The 27,791-nt window shown below is 53.5% G+C and overlaps 1 protein-coding gene across 6 annotated transcripts in view; it reads left to right on the top strand.

Moving 5' to 3' along the window:
• The window catches only part of SLC39A11 (solute carrier family 39 member 11), a 406,238-nt gene that overhangs the window by 336,717 nt on the left and 41,730 nt on the right, over positions 1–27,791 (top strand). For all 6 annotated transcript variants that reach the window (XM_081271048.1, XM_081271051.1, XM_081271050.1 and 3 more), the window contains one exon: positions 7,288–7,357. In XM_081271048.1, coding sequence (XP_081127174.1) covers positions 7,288–7,357 — 70 coding nt within the window. The remainder of the gene's footprint in view (positions 1–7,287; positions 7,358–27,791) is intronic.

Raw genomic sequence — 27,791 nt, 5'->3', positions numbered from 1 at the left:
AATGTGCTGGAAAGACATACTTGCAAATAGTAATGGGGAAGTGGTTGTTTTAATTATAGGGAGGTTTATGTTAGAGAACCTCCAGCTAGCGGCATCTCTTAATCAACTTTAAGGTGTAACTTCATGTCAGGCGTGGTGGAGCACACCTGTAACCCCAGCAGCTCGGGAGGCTGAGGCAGGAGGATCATGGGTTCAAAGCCAGCCTCAGCAACTTAGTAAGACCCTTAATAAAAAAAAAAAAAAAAAAAAAAACTTTATGGATAAGAATTTGAGTTAAATTCAGCTTTCCTGGAAATCAACTCTCTCTCTCCCAACACTTACCTTTGTCCAGCAGGAATAGCAGGGCTAGTTATGCACACTAGAAAACGGAATCAAGAAAATTAGCCCTTAGAGCATCATATCTGTCCTTTGTCCATCCTTCCCCAGGCTCCACAGCTGGTTCTGCGAACATTCTGGTTAATAAACGTGTAATCTGATCAGAGTCCTGTGCCTTCCTGGTTCCCTTCCTGCTAGACATCTGGGGCCAGAGACTGGCCAGGAGGGTTATCAGCTTATCACTAGGCAGACAGGCTCTGCAGAAGGCTCGGCTGGCCGCACCATGATGAGCCTCAGCTGGTCGCACCATGATGAGCCTTGGCCAGGCTTGTGGATCCTCCCAGTAAACTCACAGGAGCCAGGAAGCCCCTACCGTTGTACCATGCCACCCTGCCCTCTTACCTAGCACCCTGCCCTCTTACCTAGCACCCTGCCCACGCCCCACCCCAAGCCTCGTGCCAGTTCCCAGGCAGGCAGGAACAGAGGAGCAGTCAAAGGCAAGACCCCCAGCACTGTGGGGAGCTCCTGATGCAACTGGGGATGGACATCCCTTGTTCCCAGGCCCCTGCAACAGATGCCCAGCCTGGTTATTTTTCTATCTTCTAACGAGGCTTTGTCGGGACTCACTCCTAGCACTGAGCCCATGTTTAGTGCTAAAGCATCATCTGGCTGGTAGGGACCTTGTGAGGCCACCTCCTCCATCCTTAACCCACCTTCTCTTCCTGTCACTGTCCTTCCCAGGCAGAGTAGCCCACCTCCCCCGAGACCCTTTCCTACACAGGGAAGGATGCGCTTGTCCTTCCTCCAGTGATTTAATCAGGTGTTTCAAAGCCATCCTCCCTCAGGATAATTCCTTTTCCTTGAAACTCTGGCTGCAGTTTCAATCATTGTCTCTTACTCTGTCCCCAGTGGAGATGGCAGTGACTAAGCCCCTCCAGTTCACATCATGTCTCACCCCTGGGGTCTGTGGGTGGTGGTGGTGGTGGTGGGTGGTGGTTAGCTGTGTTGGGTAGGTATTAAGCCTCTGCGGGATCTTTGCTGCCGTCTTTGTATTTTTAAATCAAGCAGGAAAAGTCAGCAGCGCCCTTGTTTCCTGTGTGGCCTTTCTATTGACGTTTCCTAGGCTGCTGTTGGCCATGAGTTCCAGAACTGACATCATGAGGTCTTCAACCAGAGGCCCAGCTGGGGCATGAACAGCACAACACAGGAGGACTTAGGGACATCCGTGAACATGTATGCCAACACTGGTGCGGGCACAGGACAGAGGTCTGGGACCTCGCAGCAGCACACGAGGGAGACCCTGAGCTTTTAATAAGCCGCGAGTCTAGCAGGAGTCCCCGATGGGAAAGCCATCGAGGGAGTGCATTGGTGAGCTGCAGTGAGACCTTTTAGAGCCCAGATCAAGGGAGATGGCAGCCCACACACTTCAGCCCTGGTCTGACCACCCGGGACAGGTGTGTTCTGTTTTAAAGCCCCACTCCTGCTGGGCCCATTCCCAGGAGCATCGCCGGGCTGGAGAGAAGGCTGTCGTGTGCAGCTGTGGGGGAGCTGGTCTACCCCAGCAGCGGGCAGCCGAACCAGATGGCTGTGCTTCTCCAACTGCCCTGCACGGCCTTCCCTCCTGTCCCCGTTATCAACACCCGTGATCACCAGGTGCTGTGCTCTACATGTTGTGTCCCGACAGGGGTCATATGCTGAGGTTCACCCCCAATGAGATGGTGTCAGGAGGCGGTGGGGAGGTGGTTAGGGGTGAGAATGGAGCATCTGTGGTTGAGATTAGAAGCTGCAGAGAGGCCCCCTCCCCATTCCTACCACATGGGGACTCAGCAAGGAGTCACCTTCTATAACCAGGGCACCGTCTCTATCTTTCGCTTCTCAAACTCCAGGATTGTGAGAAACACATTTCTGTTGCAAGCCTCCCAGTCATGGTGTTTTGTTATAGCAGCCCAGAGGAGCTAGGACATCCATCCAAGCCCAGATGGCACGGATGTTGGTGTTTCGGAGACTGGCAAGAAAGACATGCCAGCTCCTCCCCGTGCCTTTAACCAAAGAGCTTGTTAGCATTCCACTGAAGGAGAAAATGCTTCTTTGCAAACCTGTATTTTCCTACCACCTACTTAAACTGCGAGTGTGTTCTGGAGTTGCTTAAATTTTTGGAAAAGAGAACTTCTATTGTGGGTGGAAGGCCAACCCTGTTTCTAGGTAGTGGCTCTGAGTCTTAGTGATTGTGGGTCTCCCCACCCCCAGAGGACAGTGGGCAGTTTCTAGAGACACATTTAATCGTCACAAATGGAGCAGAGGGTGCTATTGGCGCCTAGTGAGTTAATGCAGGGATGCTGCCCAGCATCCTACAACGCCCAGGATCGCCCCCCACAACAGAATGTCAGCAGGGAAAAGCTCTGCCCTGGGCATGGCCGGCACCTCTCACTCAGCACAGACACCCTGGAAGCGCAGCAGCGTCATCCTGGGTACCAGGATCTGAGCCTGGGTCTGTCTCGACATCATTCTTTGCCATAACGGAGGCGCTGGAGAGCTGGAGGTGCAGGGGGTGTGCAGCGGCGGGAGGCAGGTGTGTCCCCCCTAAGCCCTGTGAGAGGGCTGGACGGGCTGCATCCATGCTCACCGGCAGTAGGTTCTGGAGACGCCCTCCTGCTGCCAATCCAGGTGCCACCTCTCTCTGTGCCAGAGCTGATGGCAGTGGCTGTGAGGAGGGGCAGCAGCTTATTAACCACGTCCCAGTCACAGAGGCTTCTCGGCTTAATTACCTTCCTCATTTGCACTTTGGGTGGAACACCTGGGGGAGGCGCACCAGGCGGCATTTTATCTCTGCCACCCTCCACCCAGCGGGTCCTTACCCATCTGTTGTTCTTCAGCATCCGCCTCCAGCCTGCAATTTATGTCCACCCCGTGTGTGTGATTTGTCTCAGCTCCTCATTCATTTGGCTCCCAGGTATCGCTCCCAGGTACCACTCCCAGCTCCGGGCTCGGTGACCCGTGTGCCCTCTTCCCCCTTTACCTCTTCCTCCTCCTGTCCTGGCTCCATCCAGGGGGAGCCTGGGGTGGCCGCCTCCCAGGTCAGCCTGGGCTTTAGAGGCAGCAGGTGGAGGCTCCCTTCCCTGGGCCAGCGGAGGACAGGCAGGAGGAGGCGCCCCTGTGCACACAATCACAGAATGTGGATGTATGGCCCGTGCCCTGATGTTGGCCTGGCACAGGTTACAGTGCACTCAGAGGGTCGATGTGTTCTGTATCTCTGCTGAGCAACCAAAGGACCTTTGGGGGAGGGGAACAGAATGGGGTCAGGTCTGGCTGCGTCCCTCCTCAGCCGTGTCACTTTGAGCAGATCCTTTCTGGAGCTGTTGGGAGCATTTGTGTGTCAAAGTGCTTGGACTACAGGCTAAACAACTCCCTGGGGTTATTCTGCTAATTAACCTAGGTTCTGTTGCTCTGGCTACACTATCATTTACATTAAATTGACTAATTACAGGAAAACTTTAACAAAAGGCCAACCAGCTGTTGTTTATAGCAAATTTTCTCAAAAGGAGGGATATGCACATTTGATGTCAGGAAATGCCCTGAGTCCCTCCCTGGCTTTTGACACCTTCCCTGGGGAAGATCTTGAACCTAGAGACCCTCTGTTACCTGGGGAGTGGGTCATGGCATTGGCCATGTTGGTGCAAAACAAGGCGGAGAGCAGCAGGTTTGTAAACAGTAGGCCCTTTGAACAGAGGAGGCAGGACATGAGGCCAAAGCCTAGGCTCCTCTAACTCTGCGTCCTGCTGACCGCAGGCGTGGCCATCTCTGCACCCAGGGGGCTGCCTCCTGCCCGCTGGTGCTGTGTCAGAGCTCCAGCCGTGGCTGTCCTTTCTCACTCAGACCAGAAAGATCTCAGACGAGTCACTCAGAGTGGCAGGCATGAGTACGAAATGGTAGGAAAAGGGAAACGGGGGTCCTGCCCAGGCCCACCTTGACTTTTGACCGACAGCAGAATGACCTCAGACTTTCAAGTCCCCCCTGCGCATGAGAGCTCTCGGTCACTCTGGCCCGTACTGACTGGTTCTAATTGGAACCTGTCCTTACAGATTTTTTGTTGAAGGGGGAATTGTCCTTGTTTCCCTAGTTCTGGGATCTGTGTGGTCTGCGTGAAGTCACAAGGATTCTCCTCCACCCTGCTTCAGGGCGTCAGTGGTGTTCTGAGCAGCATTTCAGGCCTGCATTTCTCTTTGCAGAGAACAGGTAGTTTGCTGAGGAACGTAACATATCCTGTTCACGTAAGCCAGGCAGGGCGGCAGGTATGTTGGTTTTTTATAAAAAGAAAACTTGTGGGCCCCGTTTACGGAATCATTCCCTTAATCTCATGTTCCCGCCACTCGTGTCTTTCTGTTCCCTATCAGTGGGAAGTCCGCCGAGCCCTCAGACAGCTGCCCCAGCCTGCCCTGAATTCAGCTTCACCAACACCAGGCAGATCTTGAAGTATTAAAGTGTATCCAGACCTCACTTGGGATGTGGCTTCTATGTAGTGTCCATTCTGAGAATTTCTGGAAGAGTTGGGACCCCAGAATCAGAACCCCCCTGGCTCTTGGGCCAGCTCCCCAGCACCTTTCTCTATGCTCCAGAGCCGGGAGGTGACAGTTCCTGCCTGCAGTTCATGTGTAAGGTGTGCCACCTGGTGCCTGGCCCACAAAAGGCCACCAAGTCACACCCCACCCCGCATTCCCAAGGGCAAGAACCCTCGGCCATCTGTGATCTCAAAACAAGACCTGATTGGAACCCAGCGTCACCCTAGAGGAAAACATTGGCAAATGAGGGCTCAGCAGGTGGCAGATGTGATTACGGGTTGACATCAGGTCCCTTAAAGATAAATTAAACTGAATTTGATTTAAACCCTCAGCTTGGATGAGCCTGTCGCTGTTGTCGATGTTGACCTGGCTGGCTTCCTCCTGCCTCGGGGGTGGCTGAGAGAGTGTTGGCCCTTCTCTGGGCTGCTCTCACATGCTCCACGTATGCTGGGACGGGTCCAGGAACCCCGATGCCTTGTGGCTTCAGAAACAAGCCCCTACCCATCACGTGACTGTGAATGTCGCACCAGCCGGTCCCAGGGGTGCCCACCACTTCTACAGCCCTAGAACTCTGCGTCCCAGGGTTGGCGGCTGTAAGAAACCTGGGAAGCCATTGGGTGGGGAGTCAGAGTTCCAGATTCTCAACCAGCAGCCAGGCAGCCTTTGGTCACCCCATAAGGCCCCGGGGAGATGGGGCACAAAGGTCAAAACGAGGCCGAGAAGAGCCCTTGCCACCTTGGCAGGGGCCTTTGGCCCCAGTCTGGGTTCCAGGGGGCTTTCTCTCCTTAACCTGGGACAGTCGGAAGCAGCCTTCCTGTCCCCTGCGCCTCCAGGTGTCCTAGGCCACTCCAGCTGAAGAGGACACAAGGACAGAAACAGTCAGAGACACTGAATCTCCAAAAGCCCCTCTCACTCGGGAGGCTTTGCCCTCCTCCCTCGTCATCAGAAAGTCCCCTCTTCTGGGTACAGTGGTGCCACACACCTGAAGTCCCAGAGGCTCAGGAGGCTGAGGCAGGTTCAAAGCCAGCCTCAGCAACTTAGCAAGGCCCTGAGAAACTTAGCCAGACCCTGTCTCAAAATAAATAGGGCTGGGGGTGTGGCTTGGGGTTAAGACCCCTGGGCTCAATCTCCAGGACCAAAAAGCGGGGGGGGGGGGGGAGAGTTCCCCTCTGGCCCTTAAGAGAAGGCCTGGGCCTGGGCCTGGACCTGGACCTGGCAGGCCCTGGTGTTCTCCTGCTGGTGGGTGGAGGGCAGCCATGCACTGCCCCAGGGGTGTCAGAGTGGGTGCCTCAGGCTGCACCGCTCCTCCCACGGTCCCAGCTGGGCTGGGGCCCTTCTCCACCCCACGTCCCTCCACGGGGCCAGAGGCAGGGTGGGCGACCTCGGCCAGTCCGTGAGCCCCACTGGACACAGCTTGAAAACCGCCGCCTCCACCTTCCAGCTTCAGGCTGGACGAGAGCCACGCGGCCTGGAGTTGACCCCAGCTGTCTCCAGACCGAGCTGGTGCCTTCGAGAGCCCGGATGCTCTTTGAAGGACAGTCATCCCAAAGCACATTCTGGCGACGGTGTTTCTGCCACCCTCCCACTCCTCCTGACGAGGCCCCAGTTTATTCCCGTGGCGCACGGAAAGGAAGGGTAGTCCCAGCCCGAGCAGAGATCGGGACCCACATGAACCTGTCATGGAGGCTTAGTGTTCTGGGCCTGGGGCCAGTCTCATTCACAGTGGGCACGTGTCTCTGTTCTGCCCCAGGAGGTTTAAGTGGAGGCCTGCCAGAAAAGGCTTCCCTTCCCAAGTCAGGCGACAAAGCCTCAATAAAGAAAATCTTTGGCCTTTTTGACTTTCTTCCTGCCTGGGATTTAGGTGAAGTGCCTGGAGGGGCGCAGTCATTTTGCAACTATGAGGACCTAATTTGTCTCCAATGACATCCTTGGGCTCTCATGAGACTCTGAGACTTTTTGTCACATGAGCTCATAAGCAGAAGCCCCACATGTTCAGGTTGTCATCACACTCTGTTGAAGGGCCAGATCGTAAACTGTGTAGGTTTTCAGGACATTTGGTGTCTGTCACAGCTACTCGGCTCTGCTTAGTAGTATGAATTCTGAGGTTAATTCATCAACTGATGAGCCTGGCTGTGTGATATTAAAGCTTAATTTGTAGATACTAAAATCATAATGGCATGGAATTATCACATGTCATGAAATGCTATTTGATTTTTTTAAAACAACTTAAAAAATGTTAAACCATCTTTAGTTTGCAGGCCATGCAAAACCAGGCCGGTTTGCCCCCACCTCCACCCCACACTGTTGGGGAGACCTTGGTTTATGCCCCAGTCTGACCTGGCAGTGGTGATGGCGATGCTCCTGATCAGAAAATCATTCTTAACCTGCCGTGTTTTCTTCTGTGTGTTCCTTTCAGAGGGCCTTGCTGTTGGAGTTGGATTTGGGGCTGTAGAAAAGACAGCATCTGCCACCTTTGAGAGCGCCAGGTAAGTCAGCGCCAGGAGCCCAGGGCAGGTCCTGCACACGAGGTGCTAAGGAGGTGCGTACCACCCAGGTGAGCTGCCTGGCCGCGATGGAGATGCGCCCCTGCCCCCCAGCACGTGGGGCTGAGACAGGCCGGCCGAGGTCCCACCTGTCAGAGGTCCTCAGAGAAGCAGGTCTGTACCACTGGCTCTCTAGTGGGTGACATTTTGCAGATAGAAAGCGGTTCTGGCCGCAGGCGGTTCTGTAGACATGTGGCACGTGCAGAGACCCGGGGTGGCAGGGACAGCGGTCGATGGTCACAGTGGCCCCGTTTCCTGAGCCCTCCCTTCCTCCCTCCTCACTGAGCTCTTCCCGGGCCCCCTGAGACCTGCCTCAGGAAGGTGCACCGGTTTGTCTCGCCCTCTGACCCCTCTCACATGCCCGGACCCGGGATCTGTCTCTGGAACCTCCTTGCTCTTGGTTTCCTGAGCTCCCTGGATGGCGTTCGCATTCCCGGGCCTAGTTTTCTGTTTGTTTGCTGGTGACACCCACGTCTACCTCCCGCGGAGACTCCTCCCCTTACTCCTGTGGGTCTGCTCCCTCCCCAGGGTGCTGCCCGGTCCCCACACCGAGCATTTCCACGGCTGGTTGACCGTCTCCGCCTGCTGCTGGGTGGCACCTCCCCCTCCAGGGTTCCCTGTCACCACCGTGCACCCCGATGACCGAGCCAAAGCTCCTGTCACCTTGACGTCTTGTTTTCCCACCTCCATAGATGGCCGCCAGCCCTGTAACCGCTTCTCCTCCTCCCCGGCCCCTGAATTCACAAGGTCACAGCCGTGGGACCATGGGGGTCCCTCAGACACCAGACAGGGGAGCTCCACCAAGGAGCTGCAGGTTCTGTGGAGCCTCAGGGCACGAAGAGACAGTCACAATGAGTGGGGACAATGAGTGGGGTCGGTCGGGTGAACTCTGGGCACAGTGACAGCTGAGCTTCAGGTGGACGTGCACGTTCGACAGACCTGGGAACTGACCGTCGCTTAAAAACGTCATTCACCTCAGAGGCTCCGTCCACGCCTTCAGACTGGCACAGCCCCCAACATTGTGCCCCCACCCCAAGGAATGGCTCCGTGTCCCTGGTCCAGGGGGGCCTGGTCTCGACTCCCTCCTCCCTGGGGCGGCCGCTCCTCACTCCTGATCTGCTGCATCCTGAAAATGATGCCGATGATCCAAATCAAATGAGGTGGTAGGTGGGGAAGGAACGTTAGAAATGTCACCGAAAACAAGGCTAATTATGACTTGGAGCACCCGCGGACTGCTCTGCAAGCTCGGGGCTCGGGAGGGGGCGCTGGGCGCTTGGCCTGTGGCACAGCCTTTTGATCTTGACTTCATTAGACCAAGACAAGTTTCAGAGTCGGGCAAAGGGTGAGGAGCCCCCAGGGGCTGACCTTATAAGCTCTCAAAGGCCAGGTCCTCCCGCAGCACAGGAAATGGCACACGCCACACAAGGCCTGTGCCCGCAAGTGACAGCCGTGCCTCGGGCATTGTACTCACAGGCCGGGCTCTTTCTGGTGGCACCATGTCCCCCATGACATCTCGACGTCAACTCCAATATCCCTCTGTCTGTCACCTGCGCTTTCTGTTAATCTTCATGAATATTTCTGAAGGAACTGGAGCAAAAACACTTCCGTCCCACTTCCTCCCTTCCCCCAGACACACTCTCGGAGTTACATAAGCCCCAGCCCGTCCTCCACCTGGGCTTGGGCTGGGGCAGCAGGCCTGGACGTTTCCAGCCACAAAGACCCTCTGCTCAGGAGCATCAGGCCCAAGAAGCCCCCATCCACCCACATGACAGCCAGGGGGACAGGCCTGCTGGAGCCATTCTGCCAATGCTGTCACTGTACCCTCCAGAGTGGGGAGGGGTTCCCTGCAGTGAAGACTACAGACAGAGAAGGGGAAGAGCCTCTCCCTCGCAGACCCTGCTCCTTCGGCCACCCCCCACTTAGGACCCCACCTGTAGTGTGGACTCGGCGCCTTCCCTTCTGAACGCCCGTGACCTTACTCGTGGGTGACAGGCAGGGCGGTCCCCAGGCAAGGCTTGTTAGCACTCCTGTTAGCCTTCAGCTCATGCTAACACTGGCTTCATGGGAGGTGAGGGACGGAGGGCAGCAGGGCAGCGGCTATCGAGAACTTCCTGCTTGGGCAGCTAAGAGGAGAGGCCCTGGAAGAACTGTGGGCTGGATGGAGGCCCTGCCGCCCCATAGGCCCGGGTGCCCAGCCCAGAAGGTGGTGGGGCCCATGCTCTGCCTGTTCCTGCTGAGAGCTTGAGCGATGCGGCTCCCTGTTTTCCCATTATACTGGGGCTTTACAGCCAGTGACCATGTGTGGGGTCCGGAGAGGCGGGCCCTGCAGAGCTGAGGAGGGCCCCGGTGGTATCCCCAAGTGGAGGCAGCGTCTTGCCCTAGAACACCATCTGCAGCTCCACCATGAACTTTGGCTGCATGCGTGGTTTCAAGTCCCCCCTAGGTTCTCGGTCGACTCCTCCTGGAGTAGGGGAAGGTAGTCACACTGTCAGGTGATCAAAGTCACGGACAGCTCCATTAGGGGAGCCAGCAAGGAGTCATGATCGACCGGGGGAGCAGGGCAGCACGCGGCAGGGCCGCCAGGACTTGGGGCACTGGTAGAAGGATGCTGTCCTCGCTCGCTGTCTGCTCCCAGTCTCCGGGACCCAGTCAGGGCTTTGTTAAAGGTCTCCCTAAGGCTGCAGGTGCTTGGCCTCTTGGTCCCCATTCGTTCATTCCTTCATTTACTGTTGAGTGAGTGCTGCCGCGTGCCCCACGTTGTGCTCAGTCACTACAGAAAACATGATTTGGAGGCTGTAGCTCTGCTAAGAAGCTTAAAATTTGTCCCTAGTACTTCTAGTAATGTGGTGAATTCAATTGACATTGATGTCCCTTTACAAGTAAACGGAGGAGCAAACCTGGCTCCTACATACCCAGGACCAAGAAGGAGAAAGAAATGCCACCTGCCGGCCATAAAGGGAGGAACCGAAGGCAGAGTGCTCCCCGTGGGTCCGGGTGGATGGAGGCCAGCCTTGCCCGTGGAGGTCAGGGCACTGAAGCATCCTGGCACAAAGACCATGGCTCGCAGGCACTGTCTGTCAACTGAGCTGCACCCACTGGCCAGGAACGTGCACATGGAACTCGGCCTCTTCAGGATCTTGGATGGAGAGACAGGGTACCAGATACAGTAGATCATGTGCAACTGCCCAGACCCATGACTGCATCAGACAGGGTACAAATTTATATACCTGATCTTGTCCCAGAGAACACAAACACAGGATTCAACATAAAAACTGGGTCTAGGATAATTAAACAATCTTCAGGGTTTTGTAAGAACAAACCTAAAGCCTCTTCCAAGGGACCCTCCTGCTATCCAAGCTCACCAGACACCCGGGGTAAAGAGAGCAATTCCCAAGTAAAGATAAGATCACACGAAAATAAAGATGAAACAGGGACAAATCACATAGGCAACAGACTACCACTGAGGAAAGATAGCATCCAGAAAACCGAATATATAATCAAACTGTATGAGAAAAACATCAGACAAACCCAAGTGGAGGGACAAAATACCTGACCCGCCTCCTCAAAACTCTTCAGAGTCTGAGAAAGTGACAGTGCAGAGGAGGCTTGGGACACTAAATGCGAGGGGCTGTCCTAGATGGGATCTGGGCACAGAAAAGGATGTTAGGGGAAAACTGGTGAAATCTGAATTCACTGTGAAGTACAGTAATGTGCCAGTATAAGTTTCTCGATTGGAATAAGCATATCACTGTATGTAAGAGGTTAACAATGGGGAACCACCAATAAAATAAGTATTTCTTTTTTAAAAAGGGAACTAGGCCCAAGACGTATAGAAACAGTTTGTTAACTTTGAGCTTTTCTATATAACTAAAACCAGTCTAAAGCAAAGGTTTATTTTTTTAAAAACTATATAAAGCTACAAAAATGAGAAGGCTTTTTAGTATTTAATAAGGGATGGAAATTATTACAATAAAATAGGATAGCTTTCCAAGAGAACAGATTTAAGACAATCCAAATAGAACAGTTTAAAATGAAAAGTATAGACATTAAAATGAAAACTTAGAATAGTTAACTGATGAGATGCAACTGAAGGTAGATTTAATGAAGTGGATGATTGAATCTGAGGAAATCGCTCAGCATGTGGCATAAAGAGGCAGCGAGATGGAACTATGAATGATAAATTAAAAGACATAGAATGAAAAATTTCATTTTCTAGTAGGAATCACCAAAGGAGAAATCAAGAAATGCAGCAGTAATAGCAAAAAGAATTGGATGAGAACTTTTCAGAAATGGAAAAACACTGAAATGGCACACCCTGAACACTGTCAAACCGTCATGTAGATGTGCTCACCTTTGGAGCCCATCAACCAGGAGAAACTGCAGAGGGAGATGGATTCCCTGCACAGAAATAATTAGACCCCAGACTTGGCTCTAGCAAGAGACCAGGGACTGCTGTCTCCAGAGTGCCACAGGAAAGTGACTGCCGTTCTAGGGCAGAAGATGGCCGGCTTTCTCTTATGGTCCCAGATGACTTGGGAGCCGGGTGACCTCCGTCACAACCATGCGACACTGTCATGGAAGTGCCAAAGTAGACTCAGGTGTCCCCAGTACAAGTGTATTCCCAGAAAGAGGCAGAGGACCTCTGTGCTGTCCATCACCTGCCCCTAGTCTAGGCCATGTTGAGTCTGTCAGAGCAAATGCAGACAATTCAAGTTGACAACTCACTCAAACCTTTTCCACAGGATCTATGTAGAAGATATGTCAGGAGGAAAGGGGAGAGCTGTTTATAAATATGCTAATAAGAAAGGGGGAGGGATAGTGTGAAGAGAGAAAAGAAGAATGAATGAATGGAAGAGAAACACAAAAACAGTAACTCAATCATCAGATGCTTGGACTCATCTTTCAAAAGACATGGGTTTGGGTTTTTAAATTTCAGTTCTGTGTATTCCACTGAAACGTGACATGGGAAGCTTGAAAATAAAGCAGTCAGAAAAGAGCAGATGCTACGTTTTAGCACAGACAGGGTGGCCATAAGGCAGGCAGCCACAGAGGAGTGAAGGCTAGCACTCGACGAGAAGGACATGGAGCCTCGTGTCCTTCACCTGGCAATGTGAGCTCAAGCTATCCAGAGGAAAAGGGTCCAAACTGCAGGAGGAAGCCCAAAGCCTCTCTGATACTTGTAGGTAACACACGGAAAAGGTGAATAAGATGTACCCAGTGGATGTGACCCGCTCTCTGAACCCCAACCCAGGAGGTAGAGCACACATTCTGCTAGCGCACACCTGCTGCGTATTTCCCAAAACTTACGGAAGGATCCCCACCCCAGTGGATGGCGTCCAGACCACATTGTCTGACCTCAGTGTGACATAACTGTAAACCAGTAACACAAAAGGTGGCCAGAAGAACTTGCTGGGGGGCGGTTAAACCCCAAAGGAGTGAAGCGGACCAGACGACCCAGGGCACGGGTGGGAAAGGGGGAGCGTAGGCACTTCCCAGGGGCGCTCTGCAGAACGTGGTGTGTGCTCCCTCCGGCTAGGCTGGGACAGTGGAGCTGATAAGGGCAGGTGACACTGGGAGCAAACGCTGAGGCTGGCCCCAAGGCACCCTTAAGCCTGGGGGTGGATGTGGCTGAGAGAATTCCCTGGTGCTCTGTGGGAGGGAAGGCGTGAGTCCGTTCAGACTAATGCACAAGCGTGGCACTCAGCAAGAGGCTGACGACTGGCCACTCTGATGCAGGCAAGGACAACCCGGGGAGCTGACATGGAATGATGGGGCGGTGGTCGGGGGGACCAGGGTGACGAATTCAGCCAAGGAACAATTTGTTCCCAGACTCACAAAACTGAGTTTCAGCAGCTGCAAAGAAGATAGGGTGTCGCGGGGGCCGGCCAGAGGAGGAGCTTTTAAGTGCGGACCCTACAGACAACAGTGTCCCCCGTTTCTGTTGTGTGGGGGAGGGAGGATCAAGTTTGACAAAGAGACGTAGGTCAGTGCTGTGGCCCTTATGGGAAGGGCTGGGAGGGGAGAGTTTCCCCACCCATCCCTGGAGTAGAGGGATGGCCCCCAGCTTAGGACGGATGGTTCCACTTACGACTTTTGGACTTTGCGATGGCACAGGAGCATTCAGGAGAAACTGCACCTTGAGTTTGGACCTTTTCCTGAGCTGATGTGGCCCAGCCCTCTCTCAGGATGCCAGGCAGTGACAGCAGCCGCAGCTCCAGCCAGTCACAAGGGGAAACCGCAGGTGCCCATGGTGCATGGTGGTGACAGCCAGGATGTGACTGAGGCATAGAACATCTCCTCTGACTTAGGGTGCTTTTGACTTAGACAAACTGTAAGTCGGGGAGCACCTGTACCTGAGAACGCAGCCCTCTGAGCCACACAGAGGGGTCTGCTCATTCAGTGCAGGCTCAGCAAACTACAGTCCATGGGCCAAACTTGGCCCGCTCTTTTTCTCTGTAAAGTTTTATTGAAACACGGGCACCTCGGTTTGCTCACACTGGGCTAAGTAATTGCCACAGGAATCTGAAGGCCCCAAACCTGGCCGTACTTGCTGTCTGACCCTGTACAGACATTCATACACTCTGAATTTAATGGACACTGTCCAGTGTCTTAGGCCAGACTCGCAGCCATGGCTCAGAGGTCAGCTCCTTCCTGGGGCCTCTTGCCCAGGCCCTGTTGGTGGTTCATCTTGAAGTACAGAAGTTCTCGTTGCTCACCCGTGACATCATGGCCGTCGTGAGAGGAGAGCACAGCAAAGAGTGACGTTCCACAAAGCCACTGAGCAGCTTGTCTCTGTTCCTGAAGATTGGAGGCTCCTGAGGCCGGGCAGCGTGTGGCTGCTGCCACCTGCTGTCCAAAGCCAGCCTCCCCTTCACGGAGCCTCAGGGCCCTGCCCTCGCCCTTCCACTCTGCCCTCCTCTGTCCTTGCTAGGTCTGCCTGTGTCGAGGTGTCCCCTGAATTACCAAGACTCTCAGCCCACCCGGGGCAGCCTGTAGCCCAAGGGAAGGAGTTTTTTTTTCTTTCTTTCTGATCTGGTCCCAAAGCAATTTCTTGGGGTTCCAACCACAAATTCTTCAGACCCTGTGTTCTTGGTGCTTAGCCAGGTTTTCCTTTCTCAATTATCATCGTCTCCAAAGAACATGTTCTCTGGCCTGAGCAGTGGGGACCCCCCTCCGGTGTGTCCTCAGCTCTCCCTTCATGGTGGATGTAGTTCGATGCAGCAGGGTGATTTATGTCTGAACTTCCTGCTTCACACACACTCCCTGTTTGAAGCTTTGACTCGGGAGTTGTGTCCTGAGCACACCTTGACTGGCAGGTGCACAGCAGAGGTGGCAGGCTGCAGCCTTTGTGTTGTTCGTGGAAGACTCACGAAGCACATCCCCGAGATGTGGCTGGACGCGTCCTGCAGGCGTCCCAGCAGGCCGAGGCTTCCCCACACCCACACGCTCGGGAAAGGATGCCTGGCCTGCAGTTAGAGTTAATAGCTCTCATTAAATTACACGTGGAGACATCGAAACCAATTTTAAAGTGTATGTCTCCTTCCCAGATCAAAGAGTAAAGATCATAAATCAGATTGTTTTCCCTGGCTAGCAGAGTACCTATGTTGGTATATTACCAGTCACTTAAGATAGCAGCCATTAGTCAACTAGGCCACCATTTATTTAGATACAAAAATGGCAAGAGACATATTTCCCTGGCCATTAATCAACATTAGCCAGTTGATGAATCTAAAATGTGTAGATAAATCATAGATGTGTGACTGTCTCTCCAGGTAGCCCCCTGCTTTCTTTCCAGTAGACTCTTGAAGACATGGCCGCCAGTTCTATGTGAAGAGGTTAATAAAGCCAGGTGCAGTGGTGCATGCTGGTAATCCAAGTTGCTTAGGAGGCTGAGATAGGATCACAAGTTTGAGACCAGCCTCAGCAATATAGTGAGATCCTGCCTCAAAAGAAAAACTAAAAAGGGCTGGGGGTGTCGCTCAGTGGTAAAAGTACCAGTATTAAAACAAACAAAGCATCAGAAAAGTTATGAGGCCACTTTGCTGTGGGGAGGAGAAGTCTCAGGTCAAATGCACCTTTCAGACTATCAGTTTCCAAAGTATCTTCACAACAACCTGCATAGCTGCCTCCCACCTGGCACCCAGGAGGGCTTGTGACACCCCAGACCTGCCGCAGGACCAAGCCTCCCAGGGAGACCCTCCCTTCTTCCAGGTTGCTGCTCTCGCCCTCCTCCTGCCCTTTGAATGGGTCTCACCTGAGCAGTGGGCACCCAGCAGGAGGCGCTGGGTGGGAAATGCCTTCCTGCAGCTGCCCCAGCCTGTCCTGCAGAGCAGCGCCCGCCTGCCCTCCACTCACCTCTCCCAGCTCCTAGCCTGCAACTGCACACCGGCTGTCAGTCCTGCTCCCTGTGGACCAGCCCTGCTCTTGAGCCTGTCACGCCGCCCCCTGAGGTTCTAGAGGGCCTCCTGGCTGCCCTGTCCCCATGCTTTCCTTTCCAGTCCTCTGGTGGGATTTGACAGTGGCTGGCAGACAGCGCCACCATGTGGCAGTCACACCTCAGGGCTCGCTGGAGAGGAGCCATAGGAACAGGAGAAGGCACTTGAGTGCATGGCTGGGGAGTCAGTGTTCGGCTTGTACAGAGGTCTTTCTGTTTGTCACTTGCGGCAGGGGGTGGGGTGGGTGTGTGTGTGTGTGTGGTGTTTAACACATTTACTTTTCTAGCAATTTTTTTTTGTTGTTAAAATAATGGTATTTATTACACCGGTCTTGGGAGTGAAGAAAGTGTTCTAGAAAAGCCTGCAGGACACGTGGGCAGAGCCAGCCAGGACTCCACGGTTTCCCATGGACAGTCTCAGGTCACTCATCCCTCTGCCCATCTGTCCACCCATCCAGTCCCGAGTTCTTCTAAGCATGGGATTTATCTTTGTGAAGAAAGACAACTAAGGATACTCCTTTAGCCGTTGCAACTGTGAAATACACTGGAAAGCTTTAGGTTGACGGGCTGCACGTGGTCTTCAAAGATGGTCTTACTCTTAAGTGCTTTTTCAAAGCAGTTGAAGCTTATTAAACAAGATTCTGGATGGAACCAATATGCCCAGCATCTCCACCTCTGCACCGGGCAGGAAGCCCCTGCTCTAGCCCAGGTGAAGAGACCCAAGCCCCCAGAGCCGGGAACTCAGTGGCCAGGATGAGGGGAGTCCCACAGCTGGTTCTGGAGTTCTGGGGCTCTCCTCTGCCCTGGGGCTGCTCTGACTCTAGGTGGCCCTGCTAACATTTCAGAGGCTGGAAGGGACCTGCAGGGGGCCTCCTCCCCAGCCTCCCCTCCAAGGATGGCTCCCGGCTGCTGCTTTCTGCCCTGTCTTCCCTCACCCCTCTTGAACCTGAGGAGGGTCCTCTCCCACCTTTGGGGTGAATCCTGAAGTCTTTAAGCAAGCTGGGGAACTGACCGCTCTGTGCATATAAAAGTTGGCAACACTCGCTTGAGTAAAAGGGTCACGGTGGGGCTGGGGGCTGGAGGGTGAACAGCGACCAGCACACGGTGTTGGGCCATCTCCAGAGCCCATGCCCAAGCCCATGCATTTCCCACCTCCTCTGCCACTCTTTCCACGGCCTCTTCCCGGGGCTTTTTATGATGGTGCTTTTTTGAGTTCTCAGCAGGAGCAACGTTTTACAGACGAAAAAGTGTGACAGTGTCCACTTGTATGTGTCCAATACCTTGTCCGCCTAAGGTACAATTCCATGGTTTTTCTTTGACTGGGCTGTCCTCATGGGGACAGGAGCCACCCCTCGGGGACTTTATCCTCCACATCCCCAGGTCTCTGCAGATGAATGCAATTGCATTGTTGTCCAGAAACCTGCTGACTCTCCAGCCCATGCAGAGGAGAATCCGGAACTTAATGGTCTTTTGGCTGAAAACTATGCCCTTTGTGCTCATAGGCCTCCACATGGAATGGGAGGAAAGATGGACACATGGGTGAGAGACCTGGTTTCCTGTTACCTGTGATTCAGGCCAGGCGTGGTGGCACACGCCTGAAATCCCAGGGGCTCAGGAGGCCGAGGCAGGAGGATTGTGAGTTCAAAGGAAGCCTCAGCAAAAGCCAGGAACTAAGCAACTCAGTGAGACCCTGCCTCTAAATAAAGTGCAAAAATATGTCTGAGGATGTGGCTCAGTGGTCAAGAGCCCTGAGTTCAAGCCCCCCCCCCAAAAAAAAAACCCTGTTCCTTCCCCACCTGACTCTCTCTCTGTGTCCAGCAGAGTCTTCTGGCCTGCCTCCTTCACTTCCCAGGACTGATAAAATGACATGATAAGTGACATTGTTTTTAACAAAGGGTCATTGGGAAAGTGAATGTGTCACCTCCCTCCCCCAAATGGCAGAAAGAAAAATCAAATGGATGTTTGGAGGTTGTGGAGTTGGGACTCCCCACACTGTGTTTTCTCCTGTAGCTCAGAAAATCCAAGTCGAGGGTGATCATCTGCTGTGTTTGGGTGTGGCCTTGCTGGAGAGTCCACTGTCATTCATTCCTGCAATAAGGACGAGGGGGTGTGTCTCACTCTAAAGGATGGTTTTTCTTTGAAGGATGGAGAAAGCATCAAGCCTCCAGACAGTATGTTAAGAGTGGTGCTTGCTTCAGTACTCTGCCCCCCCCCCAGTACTATGGGTTAAGTAGTGAGGACTCTGCCTAGCACCTGATGAAATCAGTAGGACTCTGCCTAGTACCTGATAATGCGCCACTCGTTGCCTCTTCCTACCCATGCCTCAGTTTCCATGAAAACCGGGAGGGGGGTGGAGTATATCTGCAGTTCTAAGCCTCTCAGGCTTCGTGGAAAAATAAAAAGTGTCTCCCCCAAGTATGTAAAGAGTGACGTGCCACCTTCTGTATCCTGCAAGGTTTAGGCATTGGATGAAAGATGCCATTGGAGACTCACGAGGAGTCCATTCTTCTCTGAGGTATTGCTCTCGTAGTACATTCAGCACCGACGATCAGTTGATGAGCGCAGGATAACTCCAAGTCCTTTTTCCTCTACAGGCTAGAACCAACCTTGACTGACCCCCATTCAAATTCAGGGAAACTTCCAATAGCAAACCCGGTGCAGTGACACCTGGTGTGTCATTTCCCCTCCATACTAGTCGGTCCACTGACAGTCCTCCAGGAATGCAGGGAGGTGATGGGACCGTCTAAGTCGCTCTGCGACTGTATTTAATCTATGTCTACAACTATGCAGATTCTCTAAGTGAGGATGGTGTATCTTTTAAATGGTTCCTTTGAATTTTGCTTTCCTACATCTTTCCCAGCATCCAGAAGCCACCTAGGAGAGGAGGAGGAGGAGGAGGAAGGAAGGAGGAGAGGGTTTTAGGGACAGGGAAGTCCCAGCATAAGATTCTTGATTCCTAAGTATTATCCAAGGAGAGAGCAGCTTAGCATAGAAAGGAACTGGATACTGGAAAAGACTAAATTCCTTTGAATGGACCTTTTTCCCCCCACCCCCCCAGCTGCTGCGTGGAAATGGGGGCTCTAGGACAGGATAATGCCATGGGAAGGAAGATTAATTTTCTGATGCACATCTGAGTTTTGGGGTGAACGCACATGCAAAGCTGGTTTGCTCCACATGGAATCTGGGGTGATCTTATAGAAGCCAAGGAACAGTGGCACAGGCAACTGGGGACACTGGTCCAATGACTCCCAAGGCCTAGAAGAACGTGCATCATGATATGCATGGAGGGGACCGAGGGTCCTGCCTAGGTCTGCGCTGGCCCATGGGGAGCAATGGATGGGCCTGGGAGGACATCAGGGAGGAGGCACCACACAGGCCCCTCCCCAGTGGGCTGGAGACTCCGTGTTGCTGTGCACACTCCCGTAGGAGTCTGGGCATGGACATCCATCATCACGTCTCAGGGGGACATACCTGGAGTAAAATTGCTGGGTTCTGCGGTAATAATGTTTATGTTTTTGAGGAACCGGGTAGAGTTTTAAAAATCACCTTGTAGCCAAAAGAAGGGGAGCCTGCCTCGGTTAATAGCATTTTAACCTTTAAAACTCCATTTCTCGAGCAGAAGCGTGCTCACCACGGAGCCCTTTCTAGGTTGGTCCCTGTGTCAACCCTCACGCCACAATCATGGCAAGTGTGATGGCGGAGGTGGCCTCCATTGCGTGATGGCCAGGTGTGTGTTCCTGAGCCGTCCTGAACCCTTCCTTCTCTCACTGAATCATGCACAGGACGAGGAGCCGTTTTATGAACCAAAGGAATCAAAGGCTAGGAAAGGAGATGGGCAAACGTGTGTCCAGGTCTCTGGTCCCCAAGGGGTCTGGGGGATGGGGTGGGCTCAGCTTGCTGTTGAGCCTCCTCACTGCAGACCCTCTGTGGGTGGAGGGCGAGCACGTGGCCCAGTACTTAAGAGCGTAGGTTCTGGAGCCAGATTCCCTGGTTCAGATCCCAGCTCTGCCACTGACTGGCTCTACCACGTGATGCATAGCTTTTCTTCTGAGCCTAGGCTTCCTGAGAAGTGAGAACAGAAGCTACTACAATAGGTGGTTCCAATGACTGGCTGAGCTTATGTATGAAAAGCACCTGGGTTGTGCGTGGCGTGCAGTCAGGGCATATGTGACACAGGGGTCATTCTGGCTCTCTGGCTAGCCCATCTCGGGCACTACAGAGAGAGGGCCATCCCAGGTCCTAGGACAGAGCTCCCTGCCCACTGCCCACCCGGGAGAGCTGCTGTAGAAGTGGCTTCCGTGGTCTGTCGAGAGCCACTCTGTTCTCCGGTTGCTTCTGGGCCTGTGTTTCTTGGGCACTGCGCCTGGTTCTGGGCCTCAGCGTCTTGTCTTTTCATTCTGTGGTCCTCCTAGGCAGAGTCCACCGTCAGGCTCAGCATGGAATCCCCTGCTCATTGGCCTGTGCCTGGCCACCATCAGCCTTTGCCATGTGGCGTGTGAGCTGCTCCGTTCTCCACCCTAACTGGCCGCAGAGCACGGGTCCCCTCCTCTGTTCCCCTCAAGGCCCCAGGACCTGGCTGTGCACCAGGGTGGTAAGGTCCTGCCTGGAATCTTCCAGATAACTTTAAAACAGGCAGCCCCTCCTGAAAACCCAAGCTGCCTCTCTTTTGCTTCCCCAATTCCCTGGACTCACTTCCGGGGCCTCCGATCTGACCACACAAGTCACCCTCTCAGAACAAGATAGGCCACCGCACTGCCCCCTCCATCTGCTGAGCAGCGGCTTCTCCCCTCTGTGCAGCACAAGGGCCCCTTTATGCTGCGGCCCCTTCCTCCTCCACCACTGCCCCCAGCCACCCCCACCCAGGGCCCTGGCGACAGGGGCTGGACGTCTTGGCACCGGGAGCCGTCTCTGCACAACGTACACTCTGTTAGCCTGAAGCGGCCTTGGGGGAGGGACAGGCCCACAAAGCTCTCTGGGAACAGCAGTGTGATTTCTGTGTGGCTTTCCCAGGCGCTGGAGACGACACAGGCTTCCTTTCTCTCCCCACTCCCTGTCCATTCTCCCAAGCAGCTTGATTCAAGCAACGCGAGGAAGTTGGCAGCTGGTCTTCCAGGACAGACACTGAAGGAGCCCAGCACCACGAGCTCTAGGCCTGGTGTCCTTCTGGTGTGGAGGGGTCTTCGTGTTAAAGTGTTTTGCTTGGTGAGCTCAGGAAGGCAGCTTAGGGCATTAGTGCCCATGTGGCCCTTAAGACGGACACGTGTCCTAGGGCTGTTCTCATGACCGCTGAATCCTCACGACTACCTGGTATAGAAATGTGGCCAGGGCCGAAGGGGACTTCACAGTGGACAGTCCCCTGGCAGGTGCAGGCTTTATCCCATATCCATCTGATTCTGAAGCCTGTGAATCGACCCCCTTGGCCTGGCTCCTGGCAACCACAGAACAATCACGAAAACCGATATTTGTTGAGGTTTTCGACATGGAGACCGTGCCTTCCCTAAGCTTTCAAGTCCCTTCTAAGGAAGAAGTGGTCACCCCCATTTTGCCCAGAATGTGCCCAGGGTAGGACGTCAGGGCAGAGGTGGACTTTGAGCCCAGGCAGCCCAGCCCCAGGACCCATACTTTCAACCACAGCATTTCTGCTTTCCAAGTCACGTCCCCACTGGGACCCTACAGGCTTAAAAACTGTCCCCAAGGTGGTGGGGAAACGGGGCCAGCTCCATTGTGACAAATGTCTCACCTCCCATTCTGCATGCTTTCAACGCTGGCCTTGGAAATTCTGGTTAAGTTGTCAGACACATCTTTAAAGCCACGTCCCTTGCCACGTCGGGAAGCGGGAGTCTGTGCAAAGCCCCTGGAAGGAACATGGAGATTTCTGGCCAACACTGATGAATGCAAGTGTGTTTGTTAAAGATGGTCTTGAGCCTCGCTCAGGTGGTGTTGCTGCTGCTGCGCACTGAGAACTGGAGACATCGCTGGCTGCCGCTGCTGAGGGGAAGAAGGGAGAAGAGGAGGACACCTGGAGGAGGCGGCTCCTGCTGGCTTCTGTGTCACAACTCGTTTTCTTAGGCATGGTAGACGGATGGACAGGGTCACTGGGAAGGACAGAGCCACTGAGCAAGGATCACATGTGCTATAAGCAGCAGATTGGAGCTGGTGGTAGAATTGTCCCCAGAGAGGAGAGTGGTAACACAGGACACCAAAGGAAGATGACCCTGTGACAACCAGGACAGAGATTGCCATGACGTATCTACAAGCCAAGGGACGCTTCAGGTTGCCAGATGCCACCAGAAGCCTGAGGAGGCAGGAAGGGTCCTTCCCCACAGCCTTCAGAGGGAGCACGGCCCTGCTGACCCCTTGAACTAGGACTTGAGGTTTCTAGAACTACGAGAATAAATCTCTGCCACCTGAAGCCATCTGGTGTGTGCTGTTTTGTTACAGCAGCCATAAGAAGCTCATACCTACGGCCTCCCCATGCTGCATCGGGGGCTCCTCTGGCTCTCAGAGCCCACCTGGCTTTTTCCACTACCTGCCACAGTGGACAGACAGCCCTGCGGCCCTTTTCAGCCCATCTTAATGCCAGGGCACCTGGCTTCCCCACATCCTTCTTTTTATTCCATGGGGATGGTCAAGTTGGAAGTTTCTTTCTTTTTTTTTTTTAAATACATTCCTTAAGTGTCTCTCAGCTCCGTTGGGCCAAGCTGCAGAGGGCCAGCAGCCTTCTCCCTCAGCAGCCACCTTCAGGCGCTGGCCCATGGGAGAGCCAGGGCTGTCCCCGCACTGGAGCTATTAAATGGTCATAAGAAAGAGGCCTTTGTCGCAGGGAACATGGCACTCCGCTCGCTCACAGAGGCAGATTGTGCCAGAAAACAAACAACAGAAAAAAAGGTTCGACCACAGCATTCTTTGGGACTTCAGTCATGCACCTCCCTCTGCCTGTTCTTAAAAGATGAATTTCCTTTCCTCCGTGCAATGCCATCAGATAGCTTGTTGGTCTTTAATTCTGTCCAGCACTCAGGGCTGGGTGGTGGCCTGCCCGACTGTCTGCCGGGGCCTCCACCTACTGCACGCGGCATTACCTCATGCTGCTGGTGGGAAGCGGGGCCCCTGGGCTTGCGCAGGGGCTTGGGAGGAGGACCCATGCTGCAGTTGGAGATTTTTTTTTTTTAGTCCAATGAACAGAGAAGTGATCAGAGAAGCCAAGTATGAACGCCTCAGTCCACAAGCCAATCGACTATAAATTCTTGTTCAGACCACACTGAGCCTCAGAGCATGTCCGCAGCCCAGGCCCTGCAGCTGAAATGCCTCCGACAGCCCTTGGGAATGCCATGGGCCCTAGGAGGCCCACCACAGCCTCCTTTATGGCATGTCCCCTGCAGAGCCCTCAGCCCCCTCAAGCCCACCTCCACCCTGGGCCTGGGCTTCCCCTTCCCCTGTGGCTGCTTCAATCACAACACTGCCCTGAGAGTGCTACAGACGATGGCAGTACTGCAGGACAAGTACAGGGGAGTGACTTGATATTGCTGGTTCATGAGCAAAATCAGTGGGACCTGGGGTCCGGTTAGGTGCAGGGGATGAGAACAGTTGGAAACCCCTCAATGTCTGGGGTTTCTGCAGCCAGCTAGATATCCGTGCCTTTGCAGAGGTGGCCTTCAGGGGAGGAGGCAGAGATGAGTTTGATGATGGAGTTAAGTGCAGGCTTGGGCACCCTTGGCTTCTCTGTCACCTTGGCTGTTGCTAATGGGTAGTGGGAATGTGTGGTTCACAGCTTCCACCTTCATCTCCAGGACAGTACTGGGCCTGCTGCCGACCCTCAGATGCTCTCAGCTATGCTGTGGTCCAGGGCATGTGGTGGTCATTTTCCCCCTTTATGAGGTACACGTCCATGGTCAAGGTGGGCTGTGCTGGGCTCCCATCTGGTTACCCAGTTTCTGACCTGAGCTTTAGGTCTCTGGCTCCTGACTTTCCGCCTGGATTTGACCCCATTAGGGGCCTGGCCTATGGACTGGGAAGTCCCCACCCTGTACCCCAGGGGAGCTAAGCCTCATACCCGAGCTCCACGTTCTGCCTGCTTGAGCCTGCGGCTCCCCTCTGCCTTCCCTTCCCTGGACCCTCTGCCCACCGTGTCTGCTTAGCTGCTTATCTGCCCCCCACTGCACTGGTACTGTCTTTCCTGCTGCCCCTCCCATTTCTAGCTCCAGGAAATGCATCAGGTGCAGCCCACCTGCACTGACCTAACCTCCCTCCCCCCCATTCATGTGCATCGTCTCCCCTGTCCAGACTGCTGCCCTGACTCACCTGGTTGCACCTCCTGCTGTCAATCACATCTCGACTGTGGCCTTTGACATTCATGGTAAAATCGAATTTCTTTTTTCCTCTGTATTTTAGCAAAATACATGAAAGTGTATCCCTTGACCAAGGATCTTTGCAGATGGGGAAACAAAGAAGTGCAGCAGTGTTCTAGGGAGGGTCGCTCAGACCAGACACGTTTGTGCCTTTCCACGATGTCTCACAGTTGATTGAATAACAACAAATTCACAGGCATGAGTGGCAGCTCCCTGAATAGTGGGTCATGTCATCAACTTGAACTTTAGGTTGTTTCATTCTCATCTGAATTTCTAACTTCTACAACTCTCAGGTCCCCTAGGTCACAGAAAGGCTGAGAAGTGACATGGCCACGGGGGTTCAGAAGGTTGCACTGAGAGCAGATATGAATGCGCGTCACTGTAGGTGGCCAGATAAGGTCAGGAACCAGGCAAGAAACTTGTTCAGGGCGCAGAGCTGTCAGAGAGCAGCAGCTTACAGGCCAGCATCTAGATGAGTGGCAGTTTCAGTGTTAGCTTGAGAGGTCACTTTGGGAGGGTGCTGTGCATGGCTGTCAGGGACAGGAGAAGGATCGCTCTGCTAAAGCCCCAAGGCAGAGACTCAGAAGTTCATTGCTGGGATGATTTCCCTGGGGAAGGCTCATGACAAGTGACCAGGAGATGGGGTCAGTGTGCCGCCATGGTCTGTCTGGGGGGCCTTCTCCTTGAATGGGTCTCGAGTGAGGAATTTGCATCTGCTGAGGTTGATGAGCCCCTGGGTTTGGTGTCCTGATGTGATTTGGGATGTCCACGTGTCCAGGTGCTCCTTGGTTTTATGCAGTAAGTTGGCACGTGCAAGTTATTTTTCAGTTTGTGCCTTATGGTGGTGCCAGGAAGATGGCAGTTGTATAGACAAGGTGTGGCGTCATTCCACCTTGGCACTTGTGTTCAAAAATGGCGTAGCTCATGGCAAACGACTGCTTTATAGGATGGAATAGCTCAGGTTAGGCACTAACCACTATCCTGTACACCACAGCCTGCTCTCCACACCTGTACTCAGCTGAGCTCTCCGTGGCAGGTCAGATGACAGCATGTCCCATGTCCCTGGAGCCCGTCCCCTGCCTGTCTGCCTTCCTGAAGACCCGGATTCTCTATAGGCCTCGGGTCCATGCCCTGTGCTCTCTGGACTTCAGCTCTGAGGCATCTGGAGCAACTGTGTCTGGATGGAGGCAGCACTTGTCCCAGCCCTGGCGGGGCAGGACGTCCATCTGTCCAGGGCTAGGCCTTCTGCTTTGTGGCAGCCATCATTTGAACTGCTTTCGATCAAGGTACAGAAGCAGCTTTTCCAATACGGGCCTCCCAGGTTTGGAACCCAGGGGGCAGAGAAGGTGCCTTTCCTGCCTCCGTGTTGCCTTCGTTTCTGGCTCTTCCCGACTCTCATTAGAATTTTCTAAATGCAAAAAGAAGTAGCGAACACAGGCCAAGCATCTGAGCTTCCCCTGTCATTTTCCCTGGAGCTGTGGCCCATCTGAGGTATGACCAGTGGCCATCTCCCCCAAGGTCGCTCGCCAGTGAGAGGGTCCCCAGCTTTGCAGTCTCAGCTTCAGTGTCTTCATCACCTGCCCTCTGAATGCCCCCACCAAGCCTGGCTCCCGTGTGTAGGTTTTGTAACTGGCGGTCCTCCTGCAGTACCAATTCTGAATTATTCGGAGTAGGGGTGGACCCCGTGTAAGATAATCCAAATTCCTAGGGGTATAAAAAAGTCTATTTTTCTCTGACTTGGAATTAAATATGGCGCCACCATGGTCATCTGTGACTTAGAATCCATCTGGTGATTCCCACTGTACCACCTCCAACTTCATGGTCCAAGATGGCACCCAGCCATCCCTTCCATATCCCGCAGAGTGGGTAGAGAAGGAGTGTACTTCCTCCCTCTAAGGATCTGTCTAGAGGTCTCACTCATCTCCTCCCCTCCATGTGTCTTTGGCCAGAAACTTATCATCTGGTCTCCCGTAGCTGCAGGGGACGTTGTCTTCTCTCTCGTCAGCCATGTACCCAAACAACAAGAGGAGATTCTCTTCCTATGGAGGAAGGGAAGTTGGTGACCAGCAGGCAGTGGCTGCCGCAGTCTGCGAAGCTGAGTCCTGAGGGTGGGTAAGAATTAGGCAGGGTGGAGGGAGAAGGTGAGGCTGCACAGGCAGGCAGGATGTGCCTCTGAGGTCTGGAGGCCATGGGCTCCCTGAGGACCTTTCAGTTCTTCCTCAGAAGTGAAGCAGAGCTATCAGAGGGCCTCCAGAGGAGAAGGGGATGTGATGGTTCACGTTCTGGAACAACCCATCACTGTGGGACATTTGGTTTGAAGAAGCTCCTTGCTCGGAGCCCATGTGATGGACACCTTCAGCCATGCTGAAAATAAAGACGGCAATATCTGGGGGGTATGTCCCTCCAGCTTCAAAGCCCGTGGACCAGGATTAAGAAAAACCATTTGTCTACACTGCAAAAAGTCTTACTTGTAGGAGTCAGTGAGTTCCTCAGAAATAATAGCAGTGATGTATAAGATGGAGATTGTCTCAGTCCATTCCTGCTGCTATAACAAAATGACAGAGTGGGTCAGTTATAAACAACAGAAATTGATTTCCCGTGGTTCTAGAGGCTGGAGAGCCCAAGATCCAGGTGCCAGCAGATTCCATGCCCAGTGAAGGGCTTCACTGCTCCAGAGATGGCACCTGTGTCCTCAGGTGGCCAGAGGGAAGGAAGAGCCAGAGAGTCCAGGCACCGGGTCTCTCTGGCCTCTTCCACAGGGGCCTTCATCCCATTCATGAGGTGGAGCCCTCGGGGCTTACCTGAGCCTGTAATACTTAACACTGTCCCTCGGGTGTTAGGCACACGCACGTGAATCCTGGAGGGTGCATAGTCAGCCACAGCAGAGACGAAAGAGTCACTGAATACGATGCAAAGAGCACAGCTAAGGTGACTGCGAGGGTAGACAGATAACAAGAGGGAGCGTGGCCAGGCACACCTGTGGCAGTGGCACACCTGTCATCTTGGCAACTTGGGAGGCTGAGGCAGGAGGATGACAAGTTTGAGAGTAGCCTCAGCAACTTAGGTCCTGTCTCAAAAGAAAAAAAAGGGCTGGGGATGTGGCTTAGTGGTTAAGTGACCCTGGGTTCAATCCCCAGTGCCCCTCCCGCAAATTGAAATTACAATTACAGATAAAACTTTTGGGACCTGAAGGCAGCAGGGGCTGGCAGGGAATCTGGGAATGTGGTTCAAAAGAACTCACCATGTTTTAGGTGAATTTAATGAAAAGAAAACCATTAGTCAACATATCCTGAAAAAAGGTTTGGGTATATATTAAAAAAAGATATAAAATGTCACATAACCATCCAGAAAATCTGGTTACTTGGAAAAGAATTATATTCTGGTTGATCAGAAAGTGGGGAACATGAGCGCTGGTAATCCCAGCAGCTCGGGAGGCTCAGGTAGGAGGATCACAAGTTCAAAGCCAGCCTCAGCAAAAGTGAAGTAATAAGCAACTCAGTGAGACCCTGTCCCTAAATAAAATACAAAATAGGGCTGGGATGTGTCTCAGTGGTTGAGTGCCCCTGGGTTCAATCACCAGTAACCATCTCTGCGCCCC

The sequence above is a fragment of the Spermophilus citellus genome (assembly GCF_964194105.1).
Source record: "Spermophilus citellus genome assembly, chromosome: 17".
NCBI classification, from domain to species: Eukaryota; Metazoa; Chordata; class Mammalia; order Rodentia; family Sciuridae; genus Spermophilus; species Spermophilus citellus.
This window is presented reverse-complemented; position numbering and strand designations above follow the sequence as displayed.